We start from the raw sequence: 26,833 nt of genomic DNA, 5'->3' as shown, positions 1-26,833 counted from the left end.
TTTATATAAATTTGATGGCAACATGATGTCATTAAATACCATGCTTTACATAAGATATGACTCATTATTTCACACATAGAAAGAATATCGATTTGATGTCAACATGATCCTCCTGAAGTCAATTTGAAATAACGCTGACGGAATAAGAACGGTTAATATTTTTATTCGTAACTATATCTTTAATGTGACCTTGTGGTGACATATACCTAGCATCCTCCAGAAATAATGTAGTGGAATGGAACACATGTTTATACCTTACACAACAATATCACGCGATACAAGACACTTGAAACTTCAACTTAGTACAATACATTACTCGGATCTACTTTACACTTACGACTCAATTGTAGAAATACATAACAGAATTATTTGGTAACTTCTATACGTATTTATATACTAAACTTGAAATGTTGCAACAGCTACGAAAAAGGATACCATGGATAAAAACGAATCCGACGTCAGAATTACAAAAATGTGATATGCGGAATGGATTCAATGCGTTTTGCACAAAATGCTTGAATGTATCTCGCTGTTTGCCGCTGTTGTCCGGACTGACAACGAAAACGTAGCGAAATTCTAGTTCCATCTTCGTTCCGGGTAACGCAAAGAGCGAGATTCATATAAAAATTTTGTGAAGAATACAAAATATGCATTCTGCATATTGAATTTTGAAATTCTGCCATCAGATTCGTTTTCAGCGAACCCGAAAACACAAGATTACTAAGTTCCGCTTTTCTAGACACCATAACCTTCCCACAATTACATTTATTGCATAAAAACACCGTGTTCATTTATAGCGCTCACTATATTCGTGAATTCATCACAACCCCTGCGAAAACATCAACATCGACATCTTAAAAGTCGAATTATGCAAAAAAAATTATCACGATATCTCAAAAATTAAATGTAAATCTTAAATAACCCATTCAAAAAAGGTGTCACATATATATGACGTAGTGCCACAAAGGGTTAAAAGATAAATAACACTTCACTTTACACTTCCTGAATGCCTAAATATAATCAATTAACTCCTCCATGAAATCCAATTACAGGTCAAGACGGGTTGACCGGCTTGCGCGGGTTACCTGGTGATGAAGGGCCAATTGGACCTCGGGGGAATAGAGGCCCAGCCGGTAGCACAAAGCCAGGTCCCCCTGGATTCAAAGGATATACTGGAATACCTGGTGATCCGGGTCCCCAAGGCATTTCTGGACAACCAGGACGTGAAGGATTGCCAGGTCTACCTGTATGTGAATACGCGTTTGAATTTCTCAATCCGTATACATTCATTTGTAGTCCAGTCAAATTAACAAAAATAGAAAAATTAATCGGTATAAAGCTATAAATTTGTGGAGACCTTCATTTCGGTATACTTTTGAAGAAAGCTCGCAAGAAAGCAAAAATCCTGACTTCCACGGCCCAACCACCATCTTGAAAATAAGGTGCTCCAATCCAATTTTTTCATCATATTTCGATAATCGTTGAACCGATCGCGATAAAGATTATTACAAAAATTAAAGCCCATTAAACTCTCTGTAAAAAAGGTACAATTCAGTTGTTTTTTTTCACTTGACTGGACAAATGCTGATATTTTACATCAATAACCCGGCTTCATACGTATGAAACCTAACAGGGTCCCCTCGCGCAAAAAGGAGACCATGGTGCACCTGGTTTAACCATTTACTACGGCGAAGTAGGAGAAATGGGACCAACCGGACAAAAAGGAGACTATGGCGATGCTGGTTTCGATGGTCTTCCCGGAAGAAGTGGTGAGCCAGGTATCAAAGGTTTCAAGGGTACGAAAGGTGCTCCCGGATTAGAGGGTCGCCTTGGTCTTCAGGTAAATAAAATGACATAATACCATCCAGAACTTCCAAAAACCTTTATAAAATGACAAATAAATTCAACCATTCGTTCCAATCAGGGACCCAAAGGTCAAACCGGATCCAGTATTCAAGGATATCGCGGTGAACCTGGCGCTCCTGGCCGCCCTGGCAATCGCGGGATTTACGGCAATAAAGGAGCCAGAGGTGATGAATCTTAAACTTACTCGACATACATATGGGGCAGAATTATTCAAGTGTACCAGGCCCAAAGTAAAAATTATCCGATCAAAAAATTGTACCCCCTCCATCTCAGTCTATATTTGTCGAAATGAATTAATATTTGATGCGAGCAGTGCCACCCAATAGGACAACAGTTAGCCCAATTCTCAGCCCGGTCGGATAACTTTTTTTTCGACTGGTACACTTTATTCTGCCCCATGTACAATACTAGATATCACAGTGGTCAGGTAACTAATATATACAATTCTGAACTATTTTCAAAAAGGAGAGGCTGGTCAGCCTGGATTCGACGGTATGAAAGGTCTGAAAGGAGAGATTGGATTTACCGGATTCCGAGGACAGATAGGCGACTACGGTCCACAGGGTTACACGGGTATGAGTGGTCCTAGGGGACAACCTGGTCTACCCGGAAAAATTGGAGATGATGGACCGAACGGTATACCTGGAATGCCGGGTTTGGATGGCCGACCGGGAATAGTCGGAGTGAACGGACTGAAAGGGGAACGTGGAATTATTGGTCCACCAGGATTCGATGGACTACAAGGCCCCCCTGGACCAAAGGGTGACTTGGGAGATTTCGGTGAACCCGGGCAAGATGGTCCACCCGGGGAATCATCTTTCAGCGGCCCGCAGGGCGATGTCGGAGATGCTGCTGCGCCTGGCGATGTTGGTTTGCCAGGGCTTCCAGGTATAGATGGGCGTCTAGGGCTGCCCGGTGAGCCTGGCCAATCGTTGGACGGTTTCGAAGGTATCAAAGGATCGCCGGGTGATTACGGCTTCAGCGGACTCAACGGAATAGACGGAATCAAAGTAAGTAAGAGTAAAATGACGAAATACGTAATGTTACTTCAGTTAGCGCTACCAATTGAAACTACACGAATTTGAATGATGGGTAATTTGCCGTTATTTAGCCGCTAATTAGTCGTGACGATTAACCTTTTGCCGTTGTTGAAACTGTTTTAAAAAAATCTAAAGCTACGCCAACTTTATGATAAGTTAGCGTGATCTCACTGAAATACGCGTGAAGGAAGAATCGCAGGAAACTCGAACTAGGCTTAGAGTTTGCCGTTCATTAGCCGCGACTCAAATCAATTGAGAGAAACTCAACAATTTTTTTTTTTTATTTCTAATATGCAATTTTGGCTACCCGACTCCAGCTAACGCAACCAGACTAATGAGTTATCCGAAAAGATAGAGTCGCACGATCCAGGGACTAGGGTCAGAATTTGCCGCTTATTAACCGCGACTCTAATCAGTCGAAACTAGTAATAATTTTTTTTTTCACATTTTAAAACGTACTTTTGGCCACCCAACTCCATTTAGTGTAACCGCACTTAACTCTTTCTTCTGGGGTAAGTCATCAGAATGGTTACGATACCTGGTATCGGGTGACCAAAATTGCATTTAAAAAAGAAATAATTTTTTTTGGAATTTCTCTCAATTGTCACGACTAATTAGTGGCTGAATAGCCGCAAATTAGCGAATACTGCAAATTTTTATAGTTTCAATTGGTAGCGCTAACTCAAGTAATCTCAATACGTGCTTTGTTGGCGCCTTCATTACATACACTTACCTAGCTCATCGATTATTTTTCAATCCTCATAGGGTGAAATGGGAGATATGGGTCCTGACGGTCCGAAAGGGGAGCAAGGAGAGAAAGGTTTTCCAGGTCGACCGGGGTCACCTGGCTACTATGGAAGACCAGGATTGAAGGGGAAGACGGGCCGGATTGGACCGGTGGGACCACCCGGCCCGAAAGGAATTCGTGGTATAGAAGGAGATCCAGGAGAGATGGGACGCCCAGGTATGGAATTCAGTCACAACTATACATGAGTAACTGAAACTGAATTGCTACTCGTAAGGAATAGAGTCCCGTGCAGATATCATGTGATAGCAGCCGTGCTTATAAAATGGGCCAGTATCGTTCCGATATTTGTGTACCGATATAACGGCCCCTGGTTCAATGTCGGAAGTAGTAATAAAGGTCAAAGATAGACGGGCGAAAATGGCGCAACGTTGGTTTTGGATCGGTACTTGCAACAACGGTTAAGAATTGGAGTACAATAACGGTCAAAAGTTGGTTATACATAGATCTGCAAGCCAAGCAACGGCCAAGTCTTGATTTACTGTATCTGATCAACGTTGGCGTCAGAGTTGCAGCCGATGTACAATCATCAAAGTACAATAATATAATTGATGTACAATGATATAAGCGAAGCTGCAATGAGCAAGGGAAAAATTTGTGTTTAAACTTTGTACAAATCTCGGCTTATGGTATTTTCGTTATGTTCATGTGACGAAAAGTTACTATCATATTTCATACATAACTACAGCGATAAAAAACCTAAAAGAAGTTATCTTAGCATAAGTTTTACAAAGTTACGCACGTTCATATGCGAGAGTTTGGGGTAACAAATTCAAGCGTGCGACTAATAATGCGAACGATGCGTCCGTCCCGGGTTAGAATTCACTACCGAAAGTCTAGCGGCGTATTTTTAGGAGTTAAAAGTGTTTCCATTAGTAGGCAGTTGAACTATGAGTAGATTACTCACTGATGAGCATACAGCTGATGTTGTAAATGAAAAAAAAAAACTATGTTGCCAACTTATTTAGAAAGTTTCTCGTTTTTTCAATAGTAGCTTGACAAACACATGTTGGCCCAGCATCGTTTTCCAATGTCCGCTCACAAATTGGCAGCGTTACATTACAATCCTGGCCCATAACAAAATGCCAATGTTGCGCCGATCAAACAGTATCGCACAACGATATTGGCCGAACCCGGCACCGTATTACGATTTCTGTACGGAGTATTGTGTAACTGACCTATTACGGTGTGAAACACCATTCGCTTCTATACAGGAATGCCAGGAAATCCAGGTCCCAGAGGTTTACAGGGATATCCTGGTCCGAGGGGACGGAAGGGTGAAACTGGAGATCCAGGATTCGTCTCGTTCTCCGAAGCTGAAAAAGGTGATGTCGGAGACACAGGAATGAACGGTTTTAATGGTCGTAAGGGTGAAAAGGGGGTAGAAGGTCTACCAGGAAGGCAAGGGCAGAAGGTAATGAAAATAATGGTTACCGGACGGAGAAGGAAATTAACTTCAAACTTCGGGTACTGAGACATTTCTGACGATCCTTTTAGGGGCAACTAGGAGACGCTGGATTGCAAGGAACGGCAGGGCATGTCGGATTCAGTGGCAGGAAAGGAATTCAGGGAGATCAAGGACCACAAGGACAACAAGGTAAAAGACTTGACTTAGGCGAACCCGATCGAACTTAATAACAAACAACACCATTGTTGAATTATCGACATACTTGCTACTCAGGCCCACCTGGACAATTTGCCGAAAGGGGGGAAAAAGGAACGCCAGGAATCGATGGCCTACCAGGATTCCCCGGTATCCCGGGACAAAAAGGAGCTCCTGGAGAATATGGTTTGGATGGATTCCCCGGTTTGAACGGATCGCCAGGGCCCGTGGTTCAAGGAATTAAGGGAGAAACGGGCGACCGAGGTTCGGAAAAAAAAAAATTACAACTAGAATAGAGAGGGGCAGCATCAATTACATTTTTCATTGAATTGCCGGTTTAATTACATATTACTTTGAGCGTTGTAATTGTATTTCATTTAACTACAAATGTTGAAAATAAGTAGTGATTAAATTTGATTTCATTTAATTGCTAATTACTTTGAGCATTTATTCCAAAACAGCATCGATTACATGTAATCGATGACATATAATACCATTACATGTAACTGATGCTCAAAATAATTTAATTACATGTAATTGAGGCTCGAAATAATTCAATTCCAAGTAATTAATGCCCATAGTAATTGAATTACTTCAACGTAATAAAGCTCGTTTTTTTTCATTTTTTTATGTGGTGGTGGGGAAATCCGTCATGAAGACTATGAATTATTTTGAATATTTGTAGTTAAATAAAATACAATGACAATGCTGAAAGTAATAATCATTGAAATACAGTTTAATTACAATACTTAAAGTAATTTGCGCCCAAAATACGTATATTACAAATTTGCCCGTCTTTGAACTAGAAGAAAAATCTTCACACAGTTTATACCGGTTTTCAGGATTCCCTGGGCGTATGGGTATTCCGGGAAAAATCGGCAGACCAGGAGTGGTAGGCTATCCGGGCGAATTAGGACCAAAGGGATACCGAGGAGAGCCTGGGTTCTCTGCATTCAGTGCCAAAGGACAACCTGGAGATATCGGTTTGCCTGGATTGACCGGTCGTGATGGGGCGAAGGGTATTCATGGTGAACCGGGACTAAGTGGATTCGATGGCATGAGAGGAATTAAAGGAGAGAGAGGAGACGTAGGAGATGTCGGATTTAACGGATCCCCGGGAGAACCAGGACCACAGGTATTACAGAACAAAATTTCAATGCAGGCTGAATCCATCTCAAATCATGTAGGCCAGCAGAGGTCATCTTCCAGAATTGCTTGTAACTGAAATATGTTCTTCATTGGCCAAAATAAGCCGACAAGTGTATTTTATTATTACCCAAATTAATTTTTCACGCCTCTCACCGATTTTTCAAGATTATAAGGTAAATATGGGTTTTCTCTGATATTTAACGATTCATTTCCGAAAAAATGAATGCCAATTTCACAAGCTTCGAGATTTTCTAAAACTTCTTATTTTCGGAATACGTAGAATCTCACACTCCGTCGAATCATATAGCAGAATCAAAAAAATTAGCCAAATTGCAAAAACTATAGCGATTTGAAAAAAAAAACCAAAACAAAAAGACGTTCTTCTGAAAGTTTAGTATGGTTTGGTAGGAAGTATACACTATATGTATACCCTATAAATGGCAATATCGATTTATTATTATTATTCGATATATTGATTTTTTAAAATTACGCTCCTGAGTATTATAAGAAATAAGAAGGCTTGCTCCATTGAATATAATTCAATTCGTCACTTCACTGCAATAAATCCGCTTATTTTGGTCAAATATGACCTCCGCTGGCCCGCATTGTTTGACATAGATTCAGCCTGCATAAGATGACTAAAGAATTCTTTGAAAAATCTAAGAATAAATCAATATTCAATAGAAAATATATCATTATCGCTGTTTGTTACCACGATATTTTTATCTAGGGAAGAAAAGGAGATCGTGGGCTATTCTTGTTTGGTCAACGCGTTTGGCCTGGGGTTCAAGGTGATGCCGGAGTAGAAGGATTACAAGGTAAATAAAAGGATGCAATCAAAAAGATTAGTTTCCACGCTCAGGGATTGAAAATAACTTTCCTGGGATAGGTTTGCGTGGAAGCCCAGGAAGCTACGGAGAGCCAGGTCCAGACGGCCTACCAGGGCTTCCCGGAGAGCCAGGAGAAACAGGTCTACCTGGCCTTGAGGGGCCTCGTGGAGCATCTGGTGCCATGGGTAAACCCGGACTTCCGGGTCTAGAAGGACCTCGAGGTTTCCCAGGTACGTAGAAATAAGAGCTGTAACATACGTTTTTTCTTCAAATTCAAAATTTGTCAAACAAATTTCATAAAAAATCACCTGCTATTGAAGGACTACAGGGAGCAACTGGTGACGCAGCTCCATCACCTCCGGGTCCCAGAAGCAGAGGTTTCTACTTCGCAAGACATTCGCAGTCAATGATGATTCCGGAATGCCCAAGGAATACAGTAAAATTATGGGACGGATACTCCTTACTCCACATACTAAGCAACGGGAGACCACACGGTCAAGATCTAGGTAAATGCATAGATCATTAGATAATCGTACGAGTTAAGAAATGACAGATTTATCAATGGTATTCCTACCTACCTCATGTAAATACGTAGACATTAGTAACATGAAAAATTCTGCAGGCTCAGCTGGAAGCTGCCTAAGGAAATTCTCGACCCAGCCATACTTGTTCTGTAACTTAAACAACATTTGCGACTATGCGAATCATAACGACTACAGTTACTGGCTAAGCACATCTGAGGAAATGCCAACTATGATGACGCCAATCCAAGCTCCGGAAGTTAGAAGATACATATCCAGATGTTCGGTTTGCGAAGCACCGACTAGGATGATTGCAGTTCACAGTCAATCGATGTCAATACCAACCTGTCCAATTGGATGGGATGAGCTATGGACCGGTTACAGTTTCCTCATGGTATGACAAATTTGCGATTCTTTAAAATTTTCATGATCATTTAATAATTACTCCACTGTAAACACAAGAGGAAAGTGCTTGTTTGACTATTTTTTTTTTTTTTTATATTTTTTTTGGAAGGATGGATTGGTAATAAGATAATAAAATTTAACGACGTTATTAGGCATACATTTAAGCATAATACAAAAAATTATTGTCGACAAATATTAAAAAATGGCGACACTGGAGCATTTTTACCAGAACGTACGCTTAATAACTTCCTTAAATATTAGGCATTTCTTGCATCCAAAAAAAAAATTCTCAACTTTATAGGCTTTTCCAGCGGTGTTACCCCTTAATCATGCTCGTGTGACAAATAAAAAGTAATAATTTCTTTTCCTTTATTTCTTTTTCCATCTCATTTTACCAGCACACCGATGTTGGAGGACATGGCGATGGTCAATCATTGGTATCACCTGGATCCTGTCTTGAAGAATACCGTGCTCGACCATTTTTAGAGTGTCAAAGTATCGGCAGGTGTAACTCTTACACAACAGCGTCTTCATACTGGCTAGCCACAATCGAGGAGCGTGATATGTTCAGGAAGCCACGACCAGAGACCCTCAAGACTGATGTGACATCTCGTATAAGCAGGTGTGCAGTTTGCTTGCGTCAGTGGATCAGCGATGAAGGAAGGTCGAGTAGCTTCAGATTGGACGTGGCTAGACCGCCGCCACCAAATTTCACAAGATATCGCGAGTTAATTCAATCCCGACCTCAAGTTGAGCCCAGTCCCTCAGACAGACCAAGAGAATCCAGGGTACGTGGTAATCCTCGGAGACGTTTGCCTTACGGCTATCGCAGGAGAGGAAGAGTCAATCGCCGTCGTCCAGTAGGTAATCCATATAACAGGGTTTAATTGAGTGATTTTTAAGTGAAAATAACCAAAAATAAAAAAATTAAAAAACCGCATGATGTATGTATAAATATGAAACAAAGTTGTAAGAAGGAAATTACGATACAATACAAGCTTTGTGTATAATGTATAAAATATAACATCTGAATTCTTTTTTCCCGTCATAAACTTAATTTATACTATTTGAATTTAAATGATTTATGCTCGTCCACTCGTAACCGATCATTTCTCTTTACATAAAATATACTATTATTATACGTATATGGATACTTACGCATGTGTCGTACTAGTAAAAAATGCGACGATATTGTGCCATAAATGATATTGTTGATCAAACTATACCTGTAATAATAACGACTGCCAAATACCCTGTTAGAGTGCCTGCGAATTATGAATAACTAAATTAATATACATTATTATATTATAATTTTGTTAATGTAACTTCAAAGATACAATAAAGATATTTTATATCATTAGTTATAATAAAGGATTTGAAATTTCACATTTTTCTGCCGATTTCAATGTTTTTACATGTGATAAATCTTAAAGAATACAATTCAACTTTTCTCCGTCATTTCCAACAACTGTGTCTAAAAATATGTTCAATCACAATATCTTCCTATTTCCTGTTTTCTTGTCATTTGATGATCTTCCATGTTGCTCCAGCTATAATACTATGACTATAATGCTTATTATTACAACTATTATTATAACTAACTTTACCAATAAAATCTGGGTATCTGTATATGTATAGGCAAGTTTTCGGTAGTCATACTTTTATTTCCACTACAATAAAAATATACTTTGGATGCAGGGGTAGATTAAAATTAAATAATCCAAGTCATAAAATTTACGAATCGTATTAATTCTCTATTCGTGGAAAGATAAACGATGTTTACTCATTGTTCGAACTCCGCTTACTACGCGCCGAGTCTATAGGGTTTACTAGAATTAAAAATACAAATCTATGCAGGTATTCTAGTAGAACCATCAATGCATGGATCAATTGTTGATTGTGAAAAAATACTTATAAGTTGGTGATTTCGAATTGTATAAAAACCACTTCCGTCCTATTATAACTCGACTATTGATACTTCTGTCAATAGTTGAATAGAATAAAATTTGAAATTTTTACGGCGGTTGATTGAAGGACAATCTCGCACAAATAATCCGTTACTATACAGTTTTCCCCAACGTTTCACTTCAGTTTCAAATGTTGGAAAAAGAAAAAACGATATATATATATATATATATATATATTCCCTACACCCCTGCAAATAGTTATAATAACGCAAACGATATCGTATCTTAAAATAGAATTTTCGTTGTGAATTTAATACACCGAGTAGTTTCGTAAAACGTTGACAATATAAACACGTAACAATAATAATAATAATCAAGTGATTCTAAAACCTATAAGAATTTTCTTCACACGGTTCTTCAGAGAAAGAATAAAATCTGTTCACTATTTATTTTACGTACAACAAAGTGCATATCGTACGTCGTATAGGAAAAATTATTAATAAATATACATAATGCATCCATATTATATTTATATTTATAAAATTATTCCTCGTTAGAAAGCACATATGATCGATCTATCTGCGACATAACTCATATATATATATATACGTACGTATAGACGTATATACATATGTACGTATATATCTATCTATCTTATCATTCATATAACAGATGCCGTCGAGAATTAATTTAGTGCACATCTGATAAAACCCGAAGAGCAAATTACTGAGCTATGCAAAATAGAAGGTAAATTTTCTTTTGTATAAGTATATATATATTTATCTATATTTGTTATATGCATATATATTATAAACATATGTTTATATTTATATTTATATATTTTTCACATATAAATAAATATATATATATATACACGTATATTTTTGTATATCTGTACCCTTACTATTGAATAGAAATATGCATATGCCAAATGTTCAATAATATTAATAATATTAATTTTACAAATAATAATAATCATAGATATAATGATAAAACTAACAATATAATTATCATAGTAATGATAGTTGTAATAATAATCGGCGTAACAGTAATAATTAATAATAATAGTTATAATCATATTAACAACAACAAGTATTCTTTGTCATATTTTGGTTGCAGATTCTTACAATCACAAATATATTATTTATAATACAATATAATTATTATCATTATATTAATAGTAACAATAACAATAATAAGAAATAATAAAATAATAGTAATAAAATAAAATTATTAATAATAATTAATAATAATTAATAATAATAGTAATAATAGTAATAATATTCGAACATATGTTATTTTAAATTAAGAGAAAACGTGATAGTGCTCTATTTTTGTGTACAATTATTAAACCTATAAATAGTTCTATGTTCAACAGCCAGTGGTATATTAAAGTATACCTTTGAGGTACCTACGTAGTTTCTTTCAGTGATACCGAACACAATATAGAGTAATACGTGACACTTGTAGCGCGAGTGTAACAAGTAAAATTTTGAAAAGACGTATTTTACCTGGTGACCCATTACATATTTAACTTCGGCCGAATTTGTCATCAGTTAATTAATCAATAATTAAAGATAGAAAAGGGCAAAAAAAATATGAAAATAAAATCGTGGTTTTATGAGAAAAGATATTGTAAGTATTTCTTGTATTTCCAATCCTCTCGCATATATGTATCTATTTATTTCAAATTTGAATCAATAAATTCGTTGGCTACAGTTTGTTTATTTAGACGATTTCTTTAGTTGTGCCCCATGTTATTCTTTATAGTATTCAGCAAATACGTATCTGCATACTGCCATATAGTATTTTGGGTATAATACAATAGTATCCATATTACGTATATGACGTTTATGTATGATGCACGCCGTGGGCCAACATCCTCATTTTAAACATTTTCAGATATATATTAAATATATATTTTTATTTTCCGAAGTTTTGGCCCGCAGTCACTCGGATAATAGTTTTTGTAGTAGGGATGATTTCGGATCACCTCGTGCCACTTCCTCCATAGTAGTCTGAAATCATTAGTTCATGTGGCTGTTGAATGGACAAAAATAAATTTCTAACAATACGCTTCTATTGTTTACCACACGAGCTCAGTTGCAGAATGAAGATTTCAAAATAGATCTCGTAATTACCAAAATCTTGATGACAATGACAGTAATACCAAGACTGATAATACTAATAGTAGTACTGTCAACAGTGGTGATAAAAATAATTACGATGATGACAACTGGTCTAAGAATATCAATAATAACAAGTGTAACTGGAAACAATCGCTTAAACAAATATATATAACTGATAGATACAAATATATCAGTAATAATATTATGCTTATCTTCAAAATTTAAGGATAAATAAAAAAAGGGAAAAATAAACAGAAAGAAGCAAATATCGTTAAAAATCAAAAGAAAAACTTAAGATATTTCAAATAATTTCTAATAAAAAACTAGTATCCTAGGCTACCAGAAGCATAACAATTGTTTGGATACAAAGCGTTATGTGTTAACGTGAACTCTAAAACGTTTGGCAATGAATGTTTGCTAACGTGAATCCATCCTAAAACAAACTCTGAATTAGTTAATATTTAGTAGCGTTACAACTTCAGACTATAACTGAGCTCTTAAGGAGAGATTAGATTTTTCGAAAGTCTTCATTTCAGAATACATTTCTGTCGTTGTATGATATTATCTACGTTAAACGTTTGGGTTCGAAATTACTCGTTTTGGCGAATGTTATAACACTTTTTCGTTAACGTTAGTTTAAACGTAAACGAGAATAATTTTATACTGAATGGTTATATATCTATTTTCAAACTCTTTGTACAATCATGAATCTACTATTTCCGTTAGGCGATGAATCTACCATTCGAAGAAAAAACTGGACCCAAGGTGCAGTGATTATAAAAAACAGTACAATAAAATTTTTTCACTTCTTAGATCTTAGAGAAAAAAATTCATAACTTTGGGTAAAAAAATATTGTGCAAGTTATTATAATTCACGAGAACCATAATCAATAATCTATCGAAGATAGCAAGTCTATTAGCAATACGTCATTTGATATTAAAGATCTGAAATGCACTTACATTGCATTCGAATTTATTGAATTTGTGTATAGCTTCAGTTTGGATGATTCCGAGTATTAAAAGTTATTGCTTTGATTGAAGTAAACATTTGCGAATGTAAAAGCCACCTACTGTTCTGCTGTGCTACGAATCAATTAAGCCATTTGGTTCGGTCTCGTCAAATACCTAAACGGCATAATCTAATACTCTTAATAACAATGCCTTATAATTTAAGACCTCGTCTACTACTGCAAAAATAAAAAATTGAATTTTGCATGCTCCTATAAGCATGCCTAGTCTAGTCCAAAACGGAATATTATCACCTGATGTTATAATTAGATTAAATTTCAATGGAGTAAAAAAAATTGATTTTTATTTAAAAACAGAACAAAGACTTACTCTCTCAAATGACAATCAAACTTTACGGTTACAATACTTTTACTAAATTATAGCTAAAGCCTTCTCGATACCATCACCCACTAGGCAAGGAAAAAATGGAGAGGGACTGTCGTAAGTTCTTCAGTGAAAGACTTTATGAAGAACTTAAGAGTAAATTCAATAATTTCTATTAAAAGTGTCGTCAATTTCTCATGGACTTGCATATGTATATTATGAAAGAATTTCTCAAATGTGCTAAAAACTCTCCATTTTATTGCCTCGTTTTGTTAATTAAAAATTCTTGAATGATAATAGATACGTGAAAAGAGAATCTCGAACCGCAAGATCACATGTAGTTCAAAGATTCTGAAGAATAACTAATAGTACGCCAATGGTAAACATACATTCAGGAGTGGCAGTGTGAAATAATGCAAAATAAATGTAACGTGCTTTCAAAACTGCATATAAATGAGGTCCACAAGAGATTGTGGTTGATGATCATTTATCGACAGCAATAATGCAATTGTAAAATTGCAAGGTCAGTGCCACTTGACGGGAAATGTTATTTCCAATGATACCCAGAATTGTTCTATTGCAGCAGCAAAAAAGAAAATAAAAAAAATTACACGGAAAAACGAATTTCGACACAGCGAGAATAGAAATCAAAATGAGAAACCTGCTTCAATTTTCAAGAAATGTAATGAATTTATGAATCATTGTGACACTTATACTTATTGTGACACGAGTACTTGTGTTATGTGAAATAATGTTGTTAAGCGCATGTACTGAATTCATTAATAAATTAATAAAATACTTAGCTAGCGCAATAAAAGTTAGTGAGGTGTTGTGTTCGTGTACACATATCGGAAAAACAAATCTAGATGTTTGAAATGTATACTGTTATCTGTAGAGAACAACATCGCTTTAGCAAGATTTTATGAAACTAGACTAAGTGTAAAAGAAATCGACTCGTGATAATCTTTCAACTATGGAGAAATTCAAAAAAAAGTGCGTGAAATCCTAATGAAGATTAAAGTGAAATTCAAACAGCTTTATACTCGGTATGGACTAATGAACATGTCGTGCACAATAGGGTGTGAAGCCAAGCGAAGAGGGAAGACAGAGCATACAAAATCAAAATACGAAAAATAATTGTCGGAAGGGTCTTACCCTGGAGGAAGAGGGTGCACTTCCAGCACTCCCAATGGCCCAGCTTTTGGCGGGGCCATCGCTAACCACAGCCTCACCTAGTGGGGACATTGTAACACACGCGTTACCATAGTCTTTTTTATAAACGATGCCTGCTGTGCACGTCGACATATCATTGCCTGGCTTGATAAACGGTTTCAATCGTGAAAATATCATTCAAACCTAAGGTACAAAAAGGTTTTCATAACGCACAGCTTGATTCTAACTAGAGTGGAGAACTTGATAAAAACTCGAATCCATTCAAAGGGTTATATACCTTAAACCTGGCGTGTTACAATTGTGAAATTGATAATCACAACGGTCTCCACTCAATAGAGGACAAAGACAATGAAGCTGAGAGCCTAGTGTTTGCCAACACTGTATCAATGGTATGCATACACACGTGATGTATTTCTAAATCAATTATCTATGCTGTTATGTATTGTAAAAAATAATATGCACGTAAGCCCGAGACAAAGAGTGTAGAAATAAATCACGTAAGAATTTACCGAATTTTGTAGGTCTCTTCGAAAGTATATTTTATTTTTTATTTTCTCCTTTTCCTCGGATTACGAAAATGTTCAAGCACATCTTTCAATACATCTATACATCAAACCGTAACATAAATTTTTAGATTATTTAAAGAGTACTTATTAAGCTAAAGGAACATGCGAATTTAATAGAAATATGTGTACCTGCAGACGACATCTCGTAAGTTAAACCAAGGGCGTCGAGGTCTTCCGCAGAAACTTGACCAGATAAATTGTTTTGGATGTTGTTTGGTATCCTTTGCTGCTGCTGCTGCTGTTGTGTTCGAGCACCAACAATAGCTCTCAACTCCTGTCGAACAAACTCTGTCATAGTCCCACCACTTCCCGCATTACCTGAGAAATAGAGTCAATAATAATTCATACCAGAATTTTGTTTGTAATTTTGTTTTATGTAGAAATTTTTTCGTAGAGACATAAATGCTGTGAACATTTGATCATATTTAATAAAGAAGCTTTCATATGATGATTTTTCGATGCAAGATCTAACAGTATCAGTCATAACAAATGTGATATTCTTGTGCGCTAACAGGGAATGGCGCAGAATTATACTGCTGTGTGTATTGCAGCATACATGGTTGGGTAAAGGTAAGTGCGTCGTAAAAATCGTAAAATTTTTGTAACATTGTTGCTTGTTAGGTAAGGAAATTGAGAAATTATACATAGGTAACATTGATAAACTATAATGTGTCAGAGAATATTATGGTTATATATTTATCAATTTCACTTCTAAAGAATAAGATATTAAGCACACACATATAGAGAGAGAATGAGGGTAGATTTAATTTCCCATTTACACGCGTATCTACCATGGTCCGTATATATTTAATTCCCTTATTTACATATGAACGAAACTTTACGTAAGTAAACTGATCATACTAACGTTATTTTCATTGTTAAACAAATAATCAGTGCCTAAGGGTTACATATGCGTACATTCGCCCTGACAATCGCCAAAACAGAACATATTAAACAAACATTGAAACATGGAGGTGAATGGGATGAATGAGAAAGCTGTAAACATGTGATTTCATGATTATTTTTTTTTTTCATATTTGTTTCTTTTTTCTTCATTCACTCTACAAAAGAGACACATGTGTGCTATGGCGGACATACGTGAGAGACGCAATATAATCAATGATCAAACTTTCATATGGAAAGTCAATAGGCTCAAGTTATGTTCAAATTTCATTGCTCTACCAATCTCTTCTGTTTTTCCCACATGATGAGATATAAAGTAACAAAATTTCACGTATGTCCGCGAATGAGAATAATTGCTTGTACATAGAAACGTTAAGAAAACATTTTCCAAACTGTTCATATAGTCTCGGTTGGACCAATTATCTAGATGACAATAGGAGGTCGACATCTGTAATGAAATTTTCGTATGCATGCTTCAGTTTGGAAATTGTTTATAATCACAATCACAATTTATACACATTGACAGATCAAATGAGCCCGACGCTGGTTTGCGAGTATATTCATGTATGTCGTTATTTACATATGAAGTTGAGATGTAATAATGTAGCGAATTGGTTAGTAGAGTATTAAATAAAAAGAAAGTGGAGTGGGTGTAACAATGACACAATTGGTGCTTGAATTTGAATGACTAGTGCCATGCAGCAACATTTATAGAGAACCATATTCAAAATATGATTTCAAATTCGGTTATTGGATTTCAGTGCAACTTCCAATCATCAACTGATCGGAATAATCTTCTGCGTTATTCTCCATGAACCTGTGCATTGAAAACCTCTTAAGAAGCAAGACTTGAGTCCCATATATCGTTCAGAAAACGTAAACATGATCTCTCTCTCTCTCTCTTCCTCTGGACCATATTGGCGATTAAAAAATATGCAAAGCCACAGGTTGCAATGATAGCATAACGAGATATGATACAAGGTGTAATGGTAGGATAAACACAAAGCTTTGTTAAAATAAACGCAAGTACTGTAATAATATTTTGGGTAGGAAGAAAATGCGACTGAAGATAAGGGTAATGGCGATGTAGTAATGGTCACATGACGTAAAGGGTCACATGACTTACCACCCATTTGGTGACTGTTGGGATTGCCAGGAGGCAGAGGCCTGGTGTTCGATGTATCCCCAGGCCCCGACGAATAGAGTGAAACGGACGCTCGATCGTAACAAAATTGGTTATTCTGTACTTCAGTGGAGTTGAGTGTGGTGTTTGAGTGATAAATCATAGCAGGGTGTTGATTCGATAGATGTTGGGTGTTGGTGACATTGTGTTGGTTCAGCGATGGCTGAGATGGGCAACCGGAATGAGGATGACTTGGCGACAGAAGCGGCTGCTCCTTATTCATTCCCCCATAGTGCCTCGGCGAATTTATCCCACCTGTAACATCGGTCAAATCTAGCTTCTTGCATTTTATGTATACTTAGCTTGTCAATTACTATCAAACAGACAAAATGCTACTAATTGCAATACGTCATAAGTTCTTTCATCAAAATTAACCATTCTTATTTGCAAACCAACCAACTATTCAGAGCGCATGTTGCAAATCAGTTAGGTTTGACACAGAAGAATAGCGTTTTGGTAGTCATACGCAGTCAAATAAAGTTCGATTGAAGAATACAGAATATTTCAGTGACGAAAGTAATAAGATGCCCAACAACGAAGAAAGAATGTAAAACATCGAGTAAAGATAATTTTTTTTCTATACTTACCCAATACAGAAACTATATATTTTTTTCTTTTCTTTTCTCTTTTTAAATAGCATTTTTCACAAACCATTCAACAATTGCGTTTAATTTTTATTTATACTATAAGTACATCCAGCTGCACTTTCATTACTGTATATTTATTTTCCTTTTAACGAATAATCTCACAAAGACTGTACTTGACAAATTGAAAATGCTCTAATAAAACTCCATACAACTTGCAACAAAGTTGTGAGAATATACCGCGTTTTATGGCCGGAGATCATGAATATAGCGCGGTTTGTTGCATAAATCACACATCACTCTTTTCATAGCTTCTAAACGAAGATATTCTCTTACCTGATGGTTTCATTGTCACTGACACATATGTTCATTTAGAATCATTTATTAAATACGTGTCTAAGCCTACCTATTCATTTCCTACCACAACATGATATCGCTTTTGGGTGATAATTTTAATTTTTGTACGACAAAACGTTACTATCTCTTCTGCAGTATTGTTTTCTTCACCTAGAGATTGTCGACAGACAAAATTACCTGGCAGCTGTGTCGTTGCTGATGGTGTTGATGTAGTTCGCTGAAGTCTATATTGTCCTGAGGGATTCGCCGCGCCCGCATTAGGAACCGGAGGAAATTGACCAGCAGTAGGTGAAGCAGCTGGCGGTGGAAATGTGTCTGCAGGAAAAGGAGATTGCCTCGCCGAAGCAGGCGTTCCAGGTGATGGCATGGATCGTTGCTGTTGCTGCTGTGAGACAGACTGTTGCGGTTGTGGTCTTACCGAATTTACGAACATCCTTGGTCCGTTACCATAATTTCCCTGCATAAGTCAATTGTTTGGCATTGGACGCAACATCTTTGGCACTTCTAATTTTAGATACTATACTGTTTGTGTAAAATTGTTATTAAGAAAAATGATGTCCTATCACCTGAGTTACGCGAGGAGATAGCGATTGTGGATGTGAAAATGACAAAATATTAGCGGGCGAGTGTGGGGAGAGCCTCGCTGCCGCCGATCCTTGTTGCCCGTTATTGAAGTTGGTGTTCACAACAGAGCTGAAAGAATTTGAAACAAAATTATCTTCGTTCACGTAACCAAGAGCTGAAACTTTCTATTTGGGTATTATCATTCATCGTTAATCATTAAATTAGGTCTTAACATCACTAGAAGATGCAATAAAAGAAGTACGGAAACGTGTCGCTGAACTCACTGTTGAGGTAACGTTGAAGGGTGAGAATATGAATGAGTGAGACGATGCGTGGAAGGCAACTGGACGGATATTCCTCCATAACCTGGTGATACCTGAGAGTCGGAGACGCTCGATCGCTGAAAATGTGATTTAAAAATGTTTTGACGAGATATCGAAACAATATTTTACCATACATTTACAACAACTGATCAACTATTAAATATTATTCATTGATTAAAAGAAAGCATTAATTCACCTGTAGTGAAACGTTAGGCGCCACTGTATTGTTGAGTAGACTATCAATGTTATGAATGTCAGTCGGTAACTGGTCAGTGGCTGTTGCATTAGAAGGTATAAGGAGTTGTTGTTGCTGCTGCTGCTGAAGTAACCGTTGTTTAAGTTGCTGTTGCTGCTGCTGCTGCTGCTGCTGTTGAAGTTGCTTAGTTCTCTGCTGCAACTGTAGGTGTTGTTGACTGAATTGGACCGATGACTGCCGTACAGCATTCTGTTGGGCACTATTAAATCTTGCCCTTTGCTGCTGTTGCTGGTACATTGGAGGTGGCTGGTAATTATGGCCGGTTGTAACAGGAGTATTTCCCAACTGAAATTTGATAGATGGTGTTTAAAGATGGTTAAAGTTTCGATTGAAGAAAAAACTTGCGACAAAAAGTAAGGTACAGAAATAGAAGAGCGCTAATTCGAGGTTGATATGAATTGAATAATTTGGGAAAACGTTCGACAGAAAAAAAAAAGCTACTCACTGTGGTAGAGTATGCGGGTGGTGTGCCAGGCATCGTTATCGTGGAAGACGTAGGGTTCACTGCAGTTTCGCATAGTATCAATGACTTGTGGATGGCGTTAATAGCAGCTATTTTCTCGTCTACAGCATTATTCTGTGGCGATTCGATGATGTCTAAAAGATTTATGATCGCTGTTGGATCTACCGAGTAAACATATTGACAATTTGATCAAGTATAATATACCCCGTTGACTGAGTACAATAAAGTCTTGCCTCCTGCAAATAACAGTTAAAGCTGCCATAAAAATTACCTGTGATTGTATCTGGCACAATTTCTATGACCTGGTCTAATAGATCAGAAAGTATGGGATCAGACCCTGAAGGTTCCAACCAAGTCTGCTCTACTTGAACAGAACGACGATTTTCTCCACCAGCAGTTCCAAATTCTGGATTCAGTGAACCCACTTGAGGTCGTTGTGGCTAGAAAATTAAATCTCAATGTTATAAAGAGTGAACAAGTAATTAAATGCTACATAAAACATGACAGAATCTGTAAATCGATAAGAAGTAAAAGAAAAAAGTATATAATACATGCTAAGTGACAAATAGACTAACCTGATTAAAAACATCATAGATATTAGTCGGATTGCGAGGTAGTCGAGGTTGACTTTGGATCGGAGTGGTTGTCTTTGTAGATGGATTACTGCCAACTGGTTGCGCATTAGGCCAGGAACTTTGCTGTGCTACCTGTTTTCGAGCTAGCTTTTCCTGTGTAAAATGAAGGCAATAGATTAAACCAACAAGCTTACCCCCAAAATTTCCATTCAATTCAAAGTTGACATCTATTCGCAACATTAAACAATATTCAGGTAATAATTTACCTGTGGGATTGCTGACAATTCATGGAGAGGTACTGAAGGTTTAGTTTTCGGTTCAGACGGCTGTTGTGCTAAAAGCCAGGCGAGCATTTTATTCTTCTCCCATAGCTTGCTGGTTGAGGCATTGGAGGACGAATTATTGCCGGAAGAAGTTACTTGGTGCAGCCTGTCCATCGTGCGTTTTGCAGCCAAATCTTCGTCTCCATTCTCACCTGGTCTCTTCTGACCAACTTGTAACTGGCCTACGTGATTGCCTGATTGTGACAGCGGTGGTGTCGGGTTATTAAATCCGAGACTTTTCAACAGAGGATCATCACCCCGATTCTGTAGTCAAAGATTAGAATAGGTAAGAAAATAAAAAAAATTAAAAAATAACAAACAAAAGCGGTGTAGTATAAGAAATGCAAAAGATTATGAGAAAATATAGTAATTATGGTAAATTTTAAATTACCTGTGAGTCGTGATTTTTTCCTTCTTCGTCCTCGTCTTTTAGAAGCTGCTGTAAAAGTTCATGCCGCTTCTTTAAACCCGCTCTGGTTTCCAAGTCATCGTCATCATTTTTGTCATTTAATAACTTTAAACGTAGTAAAAGTGAATAAAGTAACGTCAAGCAATGGTCAATAATAATTCAGGTAAGAATAAGTCACAAACACAGGCGTGTACGTTTGTATTTACATTGGAGAAGGAATTTGTTCACTGAGCACAAAAAGGTACAGTAGATATCGATGTGAGATGAAAGTTAAACTTGATTGTTACAGGAAAAAAAAAAAAAAAAAATTTCAGTGGTGGGAATATAAAAAATTGTATAATAGTTACCTCCAACAACATGTTGTTTCCGCTTGAAGTCTTGGAATGATCTGTGCTGGATTTGGAAATACCGCTATTACTTGGCCGTACTTTTTTGTTATCTATATCAAGATGTAGATCCTCATCATCAGTCTCCTTAAGCAATGTCTTCAGTATCCTATGCTTGTTTTGGTTGTCAGAGACAGTATTATTGGTATTGTCTTGATTTTCATCGCTAGTGCTAGCTCCCTTGGTCAAAAGATTCCTGAGTCTTCCAGACTCTGTAGAAACGGCACAGTTCTGTGTATCTGGGGCTGGCGCGGCGCTATGCTGACTTTTGTTTGTATCAACATTGGCAGGTGTAGCAGGCGGGCATCCCTTGCTCTCCTCCAATCTCTTGTTAGCCAATACCCCACCACCCCCGTTGGTATTAGCGCTTGAAGGTGTGCCAGTGACCGCCGTTTGCGTCTCCTGAAGAGGACTGAACGAGAAGGAATTACTGAAGGATCTACTGGTGTGCACCGAGGTTGGACTGTATGCGCGCATCGAGCTACAGTGGGATGTGGCGCCAGTAGCAGAATTAACGGAGAATGATCCTTGGGGGCTCGGAGATGCCGGGGCTGGCTGCGAGGGGGGTCGAGAATTAGTCGGTCCGCTTGCCCTCGAGTCAGATCGATCTCCCCAGCTATGTCCGCTGTCCAGTTCCCATGTGGTACTAGGGAAAAGCTCAAAATCCAATTCCATGTTCCCCGAAAATTGGTTGAACGAATTACTTGTCGTACTCATTGAAGTTAAAGGATTACACGACGAAGTATCGTTTGCACTAAATACATTCAAGTTTGACGAGGAGGAGGATGTTGGTGCCCGTGCCGCTGCCAGCCCCCGGCCGGTATTGCCACTCGATTGGCCATTATGATGAGCCCCGGTCATCAATGGACCACCGACGTTATTGTTATTGTTACCATTATTATTATTACTACTATTCGTACAATGGTTACTAGAGTGTCCAGAGCACGTTTTGCTGTTGGAAAGCTGACCACCCTCGTTAGGCGTTAACTCATTGTCCCTATCATGGACAAGAAAAACAGAACAATACATTTATTTCAAGTTTTTAAACTAATTCCTCAGATATAGGTATATGTACAGAGGAGTCTTTGTTCAAGGTATGTCTAGGTGTTTCGAAATCTGAGGTAAACTTCCATCTAGTTTTATTTATTCTAACACCTCCGCTATTTCTATTAATCTATGTCACTATCAAGATAGAATTCAAATCTTTGTTATTTATTAGATTTGGCCCATAAAACGTAGTAGCATCTAAAAGAATCGATGTGACAATTCTGGATATTCACAATAACATGGATATGTTAAATATCTATTTGTTTATTTAATTACTATCGTAATATAATAAACACAGCCAGAATTATAATCAACATCTATTCACCTCACAAATCATAATCACGCAAACTAGTTCATATCAGTAACTAATCCTTGCTACAAAAAGCTTGACTCTCTTGAGACTCAATTATCGCGTTCTATTTTTCTCTGCTACTCAAGCATTAGTACCTCAGTCTCTCAAACAAGCCACCTTCAACAAATACTCTCCATGTTCTTTCTCTAAACTATATGGATATAAGGAAACTAGATTATTTGCATTGCAAAACTGTTAAAAATGCGTGATCAACCGAATTTTTCGCTCGCTGAATTTCATCCGTAACAATTGATACTTGGGATCAATGATTACGAGCGTCAATTTCTTTTTTTTACTTCATCTTACGCAGAACTTAATTGTGAGGGTGCAATAAAAATTTTGAAAAAAGCCCTATGAATATCTTAATTATTCAATTATGGTTCAATTAAATAACACCTGAATAAGAATATTATGAATTTCACCTAAGATGGTTATTCTACTAGTTATTACATGTAAATACGTGTACTTCTAATTTTTTGCGCTTCCTCTTCTTAATTGGTGAATTGTGTGAATTTGGACGGAATGACAGAATTAAATTAGACGCAAGGTAAAGATCAGGAATGCAGACGTACTAATTTTTGAACTATATGAGAAAGTATTTCAAGAGTGGCCAGATCTCCAACACCGACGAAGGGAACAAAAATATCAAATACAAAATGAAAAAAAATATGCCGAGCGATTCTTTGAATGCATGCAAAGCTCCTAACTTTAAGTAACCTGTAGCAGTAGATCAATCAAGTTTAGCTATGGTTTGTTACTGGTACTCAACATTACAAAAGGAGGTACAATAGAAAAGAATAAAATTGAAACAGCAGAGAAACAGCTCTACTAATTAATGATGGGAATTTCAATTGATTTGTTGATAATTTTTAAGATTTGACTTCGACACTCTTCGCATTTCGATTTGCTAAGGAAATTGACCATTCCGAAATTTTACTTAAATTGGATGACAAAGAAAAATCGAAAGAAATGAGAAATTTCGTTAGTAGAGTTACTACAGTACTATGACAAAACAAGTAATCATAACAGTTATTTCATTTCAACTTACCCAATAATAGAATGTGTTGCCATCAAGAAATCAGATTCGTGACCATTAATCACATTTGCTTTAAAGAGTCTTGACTTTGTTTGAACGTTAAGGAACTTGTCTGCTTTCACACGGAGCCGATAAATTGTACTCGTGCCTTCATGGGTGTGAAGCGTATTATCCAAATGAGCATTCAACTTATTCACATCCAGTGGATGGCACAAGTCTTGTATTTTAGTGCCAATTAGGTCCTATGTTGAAGTAACGAGTATATAAAAACCAATATAAATTAGCGTAAAAAAGATCTACTAGCTTAAGGAAAAAATGAAAAAATTCTGTTTTAATACCTTGCCTATGTACTTGGAGTATGCAGGAGACAAGCCGCTGTTGTCTATCCATATAATCCTGCCAATAGTGTCAAGTTTAACAGTGAATTGTTTAATGGAAGTTATCGGCTTTTCACTGTGGGGTATTCGCCGGGCGACGCACATCATGCATGGCCCGTCTAAAGATTCTGAGGACACGTCTCCACTTTCTAGGCGGTCTGCGTTGTTTGGGAGAAGCGCTGAACAGATTTGCATAGTTTCGTACTTTGATATTCTCTGTTGCTTCTCTTCCATAGTCTCTTCTTTATCATCGGGAGGCTTCACCAAAAAACGGCAATTAAATGTCCGATTTCTCGTCTGTGGTTGAGGCTCGCTTGTCAACCCTGTTTCAAAAAGAGACGAAACTTTTTTTATATGTATACTGAGAACAGAGATATGAAATGAATAATAATAACAACAACAACAATGGTAATATTTATTAATTACACTGAATTCATTTTGTTACCTATTGACATCGGAAGCAAGCTTGCCATGAACGTTTTATGATCTCCGTGATGTATAATGTTATAGATATCTTTTCCAAACACGTCATCTTTTGTATAAGAAATATATTGAGATATATTATCCGTTACGTACTCGACTCTGCCCTCGGCGTTCACAACGAATAAGAATCCATCTAATGCCTGAATAAAATATGACAAAAACAAGATAATGACGATTAATAAAAGTAGTATACACGGTATCAAGAAGAAAAATGAAAATTCGCGTTACTAGCTTGAACTCGTCTACAATTAGAAACTATCCTGAGAATTTCAAGTAATTGCATCACATTCTACTGATGGACAAATACTGTGTTTATAAAAATTCGTATTTTCAATGTGAGAGTGAAGTTAGTAAGATTAACGTCACAAAGAAATATAAAAACTCATTCAGAGCTCAATACATTGCAGCTTTATCATAACTTTGAAGGATTCAAATTTATAAAGTATGAGTACGTTTTGCTGGATTTCAGTCAATCCTAAGATTGCAAAATAATAATTCACTGTCGTAGTTTATAATTTTCGACTCTTTTGAAAATCGAATATTTCGAAAAAATATTTGAAACCAGGTAGACTGATAACTCAACCGCGAACACACAGCCATCCTCGTAAAGATAAAATTATCATTGTGATAATAACAATAAAAAATCTGCGACAATCATACCTCAAGTAAAATAGGGCCAACTTGGTCATTAGATAATATATTAGGATTTGACGAGGAAACTTCCCCTTGCTGTACAGCATGACTATTAGAGCCTTCTTGTTGCCTTATGTGCCGGATCTGCAATAAAAAATGTATAATGATACCTGTGATAATAATAAATATAATGATGCTGGATTAAATAATTAATTAATAATTGAACAAACAAGCAAGTTCGAAATATTTATTCGGATATATTAACAATGCACACGTACGTACATACGTTCATACCGTATACGTATAAGCGTAAGGAAAACAGTGCGGTGATTTTCTGTAATACCGACAAGGGAGCAAAAAATATTAAACACGTAACTTCGGTAGCAGAAACAGTGACGTTCGGCGTTGCTCTCGCGCCATTCTATGTCCTTGCAATTGTATTTTTCACCGTCAATAGATCGCGCGGTGTGTATCGCAATGATCTAAAACGCGCGCGGCCTCGAAAAGTCGGTGACTCCTCGGAGACCGACGAAACGTTATGCGATGTAACCAGCTACGAGTCCAACACCCGGTATCATGTTTTTCACACTACGAGCGAATCGCGGCAAAAATTATATCGGCATTTGCAAATTTGTAAATACCGTTGTAAATACTACAGCATAATGAGATCATTTCAAACAATGCTAAGCTTGTCGGCAATAAATATATACGTACTATTTTTTTTTCCTTTTCATTTTTTTTTTCTTTTATTTTTCCCCCCATCAACTACAGCCCCCGCAGCAACTCCAAGAGAAATTATTACTCGAGATTCGTTACATTATAGCACAAAGTTTAAAATGATAAAATTGTGACAAAAGAATTTACTCTCATATAATTAAACATTCTTTTCATTATTTTCGATGTTATTAAATCTTCTTCCAAGGAGATATTTTTTTCCTTTTTGTTTTTCATCTGCAGCGTGTAATAATTTTCACATCCTACACAACGTTCGTACGCGAAAATTGATTTGCTGTGCCGCATGCGTAAAAGATGAAAATAAAAAAAAAGACAAAGTGAACCCAGCATATAATTCATAGCGAAGTAGAATTGCGTCTAACACCGAGTGTTATACCAATTAAATCGTAATAGAAAATAAGTTTTTTTTTTTTTGTTTTTTTTTAACCGAAACAGACACTAGCAGAAAAAACCACATCCGCACAGAGAGAGCAAGGAATCGTTGGCAAAACCGTCTACACTTTGTTCGAAATTGAGAT

General features: G+C 36.8%; 2 protein-coding genes across 16 annotated transcripts in view; one reads left to right on the top strand and one right to left on the bottom strand.

Annotated features, from left to right (window-relative positions):
* LOC124297890 (collagen alpha-5(IV) chain-like) overlaps positions 1–9,605 on the top strand; it is a 31,592-nt gene extending 21,987 nt beyond the window's left edge. Inside the window, exons 14-27 of the mRNA XM_046749244.1 lie at positions 1,053–1,246; positions 1,634–1,840; positions 1,925–2,030; positions 2,332–2,876; positions 3,672–3,870; positions 4,926–5,125; positions 5,209–5,308; positions 5,393–5,578; positions 6,157–6,449; positions 7,194–7,281; positions 7,353–7,523; positions 7,614–7,799; positions 7,916–8,208; positions 8,618–9,605. Of these exons, the coding sequence (XP_046605200.1) occupies positions 1,053–1,246; positions 1,634–1,840; positions 1,925–2,030; positions 2,332–2,876; positions 3,672–3,870; positions 4,926–5,125; positions 5,209–5,308; positions 5,393–5,578; positions 6,157–6,449; positions 7,194–7,281; positions 7,353–7,523; positions 7,614–7,799; positions 7,916–8,208; positions 8,618–9,106 (3,257 nt within the window). The 3' untranslated portion in view covers positions 9,107–9,605. The remainder of the gene's footprint in view (positions 1–1,052; positions 1,247–1,633; positions 1,841–1,924; positions 2,031–2,331; positions 2,877–3,671; positions 3,871–4,925; positions 5,126–5,208; positions 5,309–5,392; positions 5,579–6,156; positions 6,450–7,193; positions 7,282–7,352; positions 7,524–7,613; positions 7,800–7,915; positions 8,209–8,617) is intronic.
* The window catches only part of LOC124297891 (nuclear receptor coactivator 2), a 60,991-nt gene continuing 43,428 nt past the window's right edge, over positions 9,271–26,833 (bottom strand). For 8 of the 15 annotated variants that reach the window (XM_046749246.1, XM_046749245.1, XM_046749247.1 and 5 more), the window contains 18 exons: positions 25,608–25,724; positions 24,910–25,087; positions 24,426–24,787; positions 24,100–24,329; positions 21,614–22,649; positions 21,249–21,371; positions 20,801–21,121; positions 20,535–20,687; positions 20,231–20,399; positions 19,942–20,120; positions 19,437–19,781; positions 19,202–19,317; positions 18,920–19,046; positions 18,531–18,810; positions 17,356–17,667; positions 15,456–15,644; positions 14,743–14,819; positions 9,271–12,144 (listed from right to left, as the gene is read on the bottom strand). In XM_046749246.1, coding sequence (XP_046605202.1) covers positions 12,076–12,144; positions 14,743–14,819; positions 15,456–15,644; positions 17,356–17,667; positions 18,531–18,810; positions 18,920–19,046; positions 19,202–19,317; positions 19,437–19,781; positions 19,942–20,120; positions 20,231–20,399; positions 20,535–20,687; positions 20,801–21,121; positions 21,249–21,371; positions 21,614–22,649; positions 24,100–24,329; positions 24,426–24,787; positions 24,910–25,087; positions 25,608–25,724 — 4,383 coding nt within the window. In that variant the 3' untranslated portion in view covers positions 9,271–12,075. The remainder of the gene's footprint in view (positions 12,145–14,742; positions 14,820–15,455; positions 15,645–17,355; positions 17,668–18,530; positions 18,811–18,919; positions 19,047–19,201; positions 19,318–19,436; positions 19,782–19,941; positions 20,121–20,230; positions 20,400–20,534; positions 20,688–20,800; positions 21,122–21,248; positions 21,372–21,613; positions 22,650–24,099; positions 24,330–24,425; positions 24,788–24,909; positions 25,088–25,607; positions 25,725–26,833) is intronic. The other 7 variants (XM_046749252.1, XM_046749255.1, XM_046749258.1 and 4 more) reach the window with 7 other exon arrangements.

This window comes from Neodiprion virginianus, chromosome 2, assembly GCF_021901495.1.
Source record: "Neodiprion virginianus isolate iyNeoVirg1 chromosome 2, iyNeoVirg1.1, whole genome shotgun sequence".
NCBI lineage: Eukaryota > Metazoa > Arthropoda > Insecta > Hymenoptera > Diprionidae > Neodiprion > Neodiprion virginianus.
Note: the sequence above shows the minus strand (reverse complement) of the source record. Positions and strands in the feature narration are given on the sequence as shown.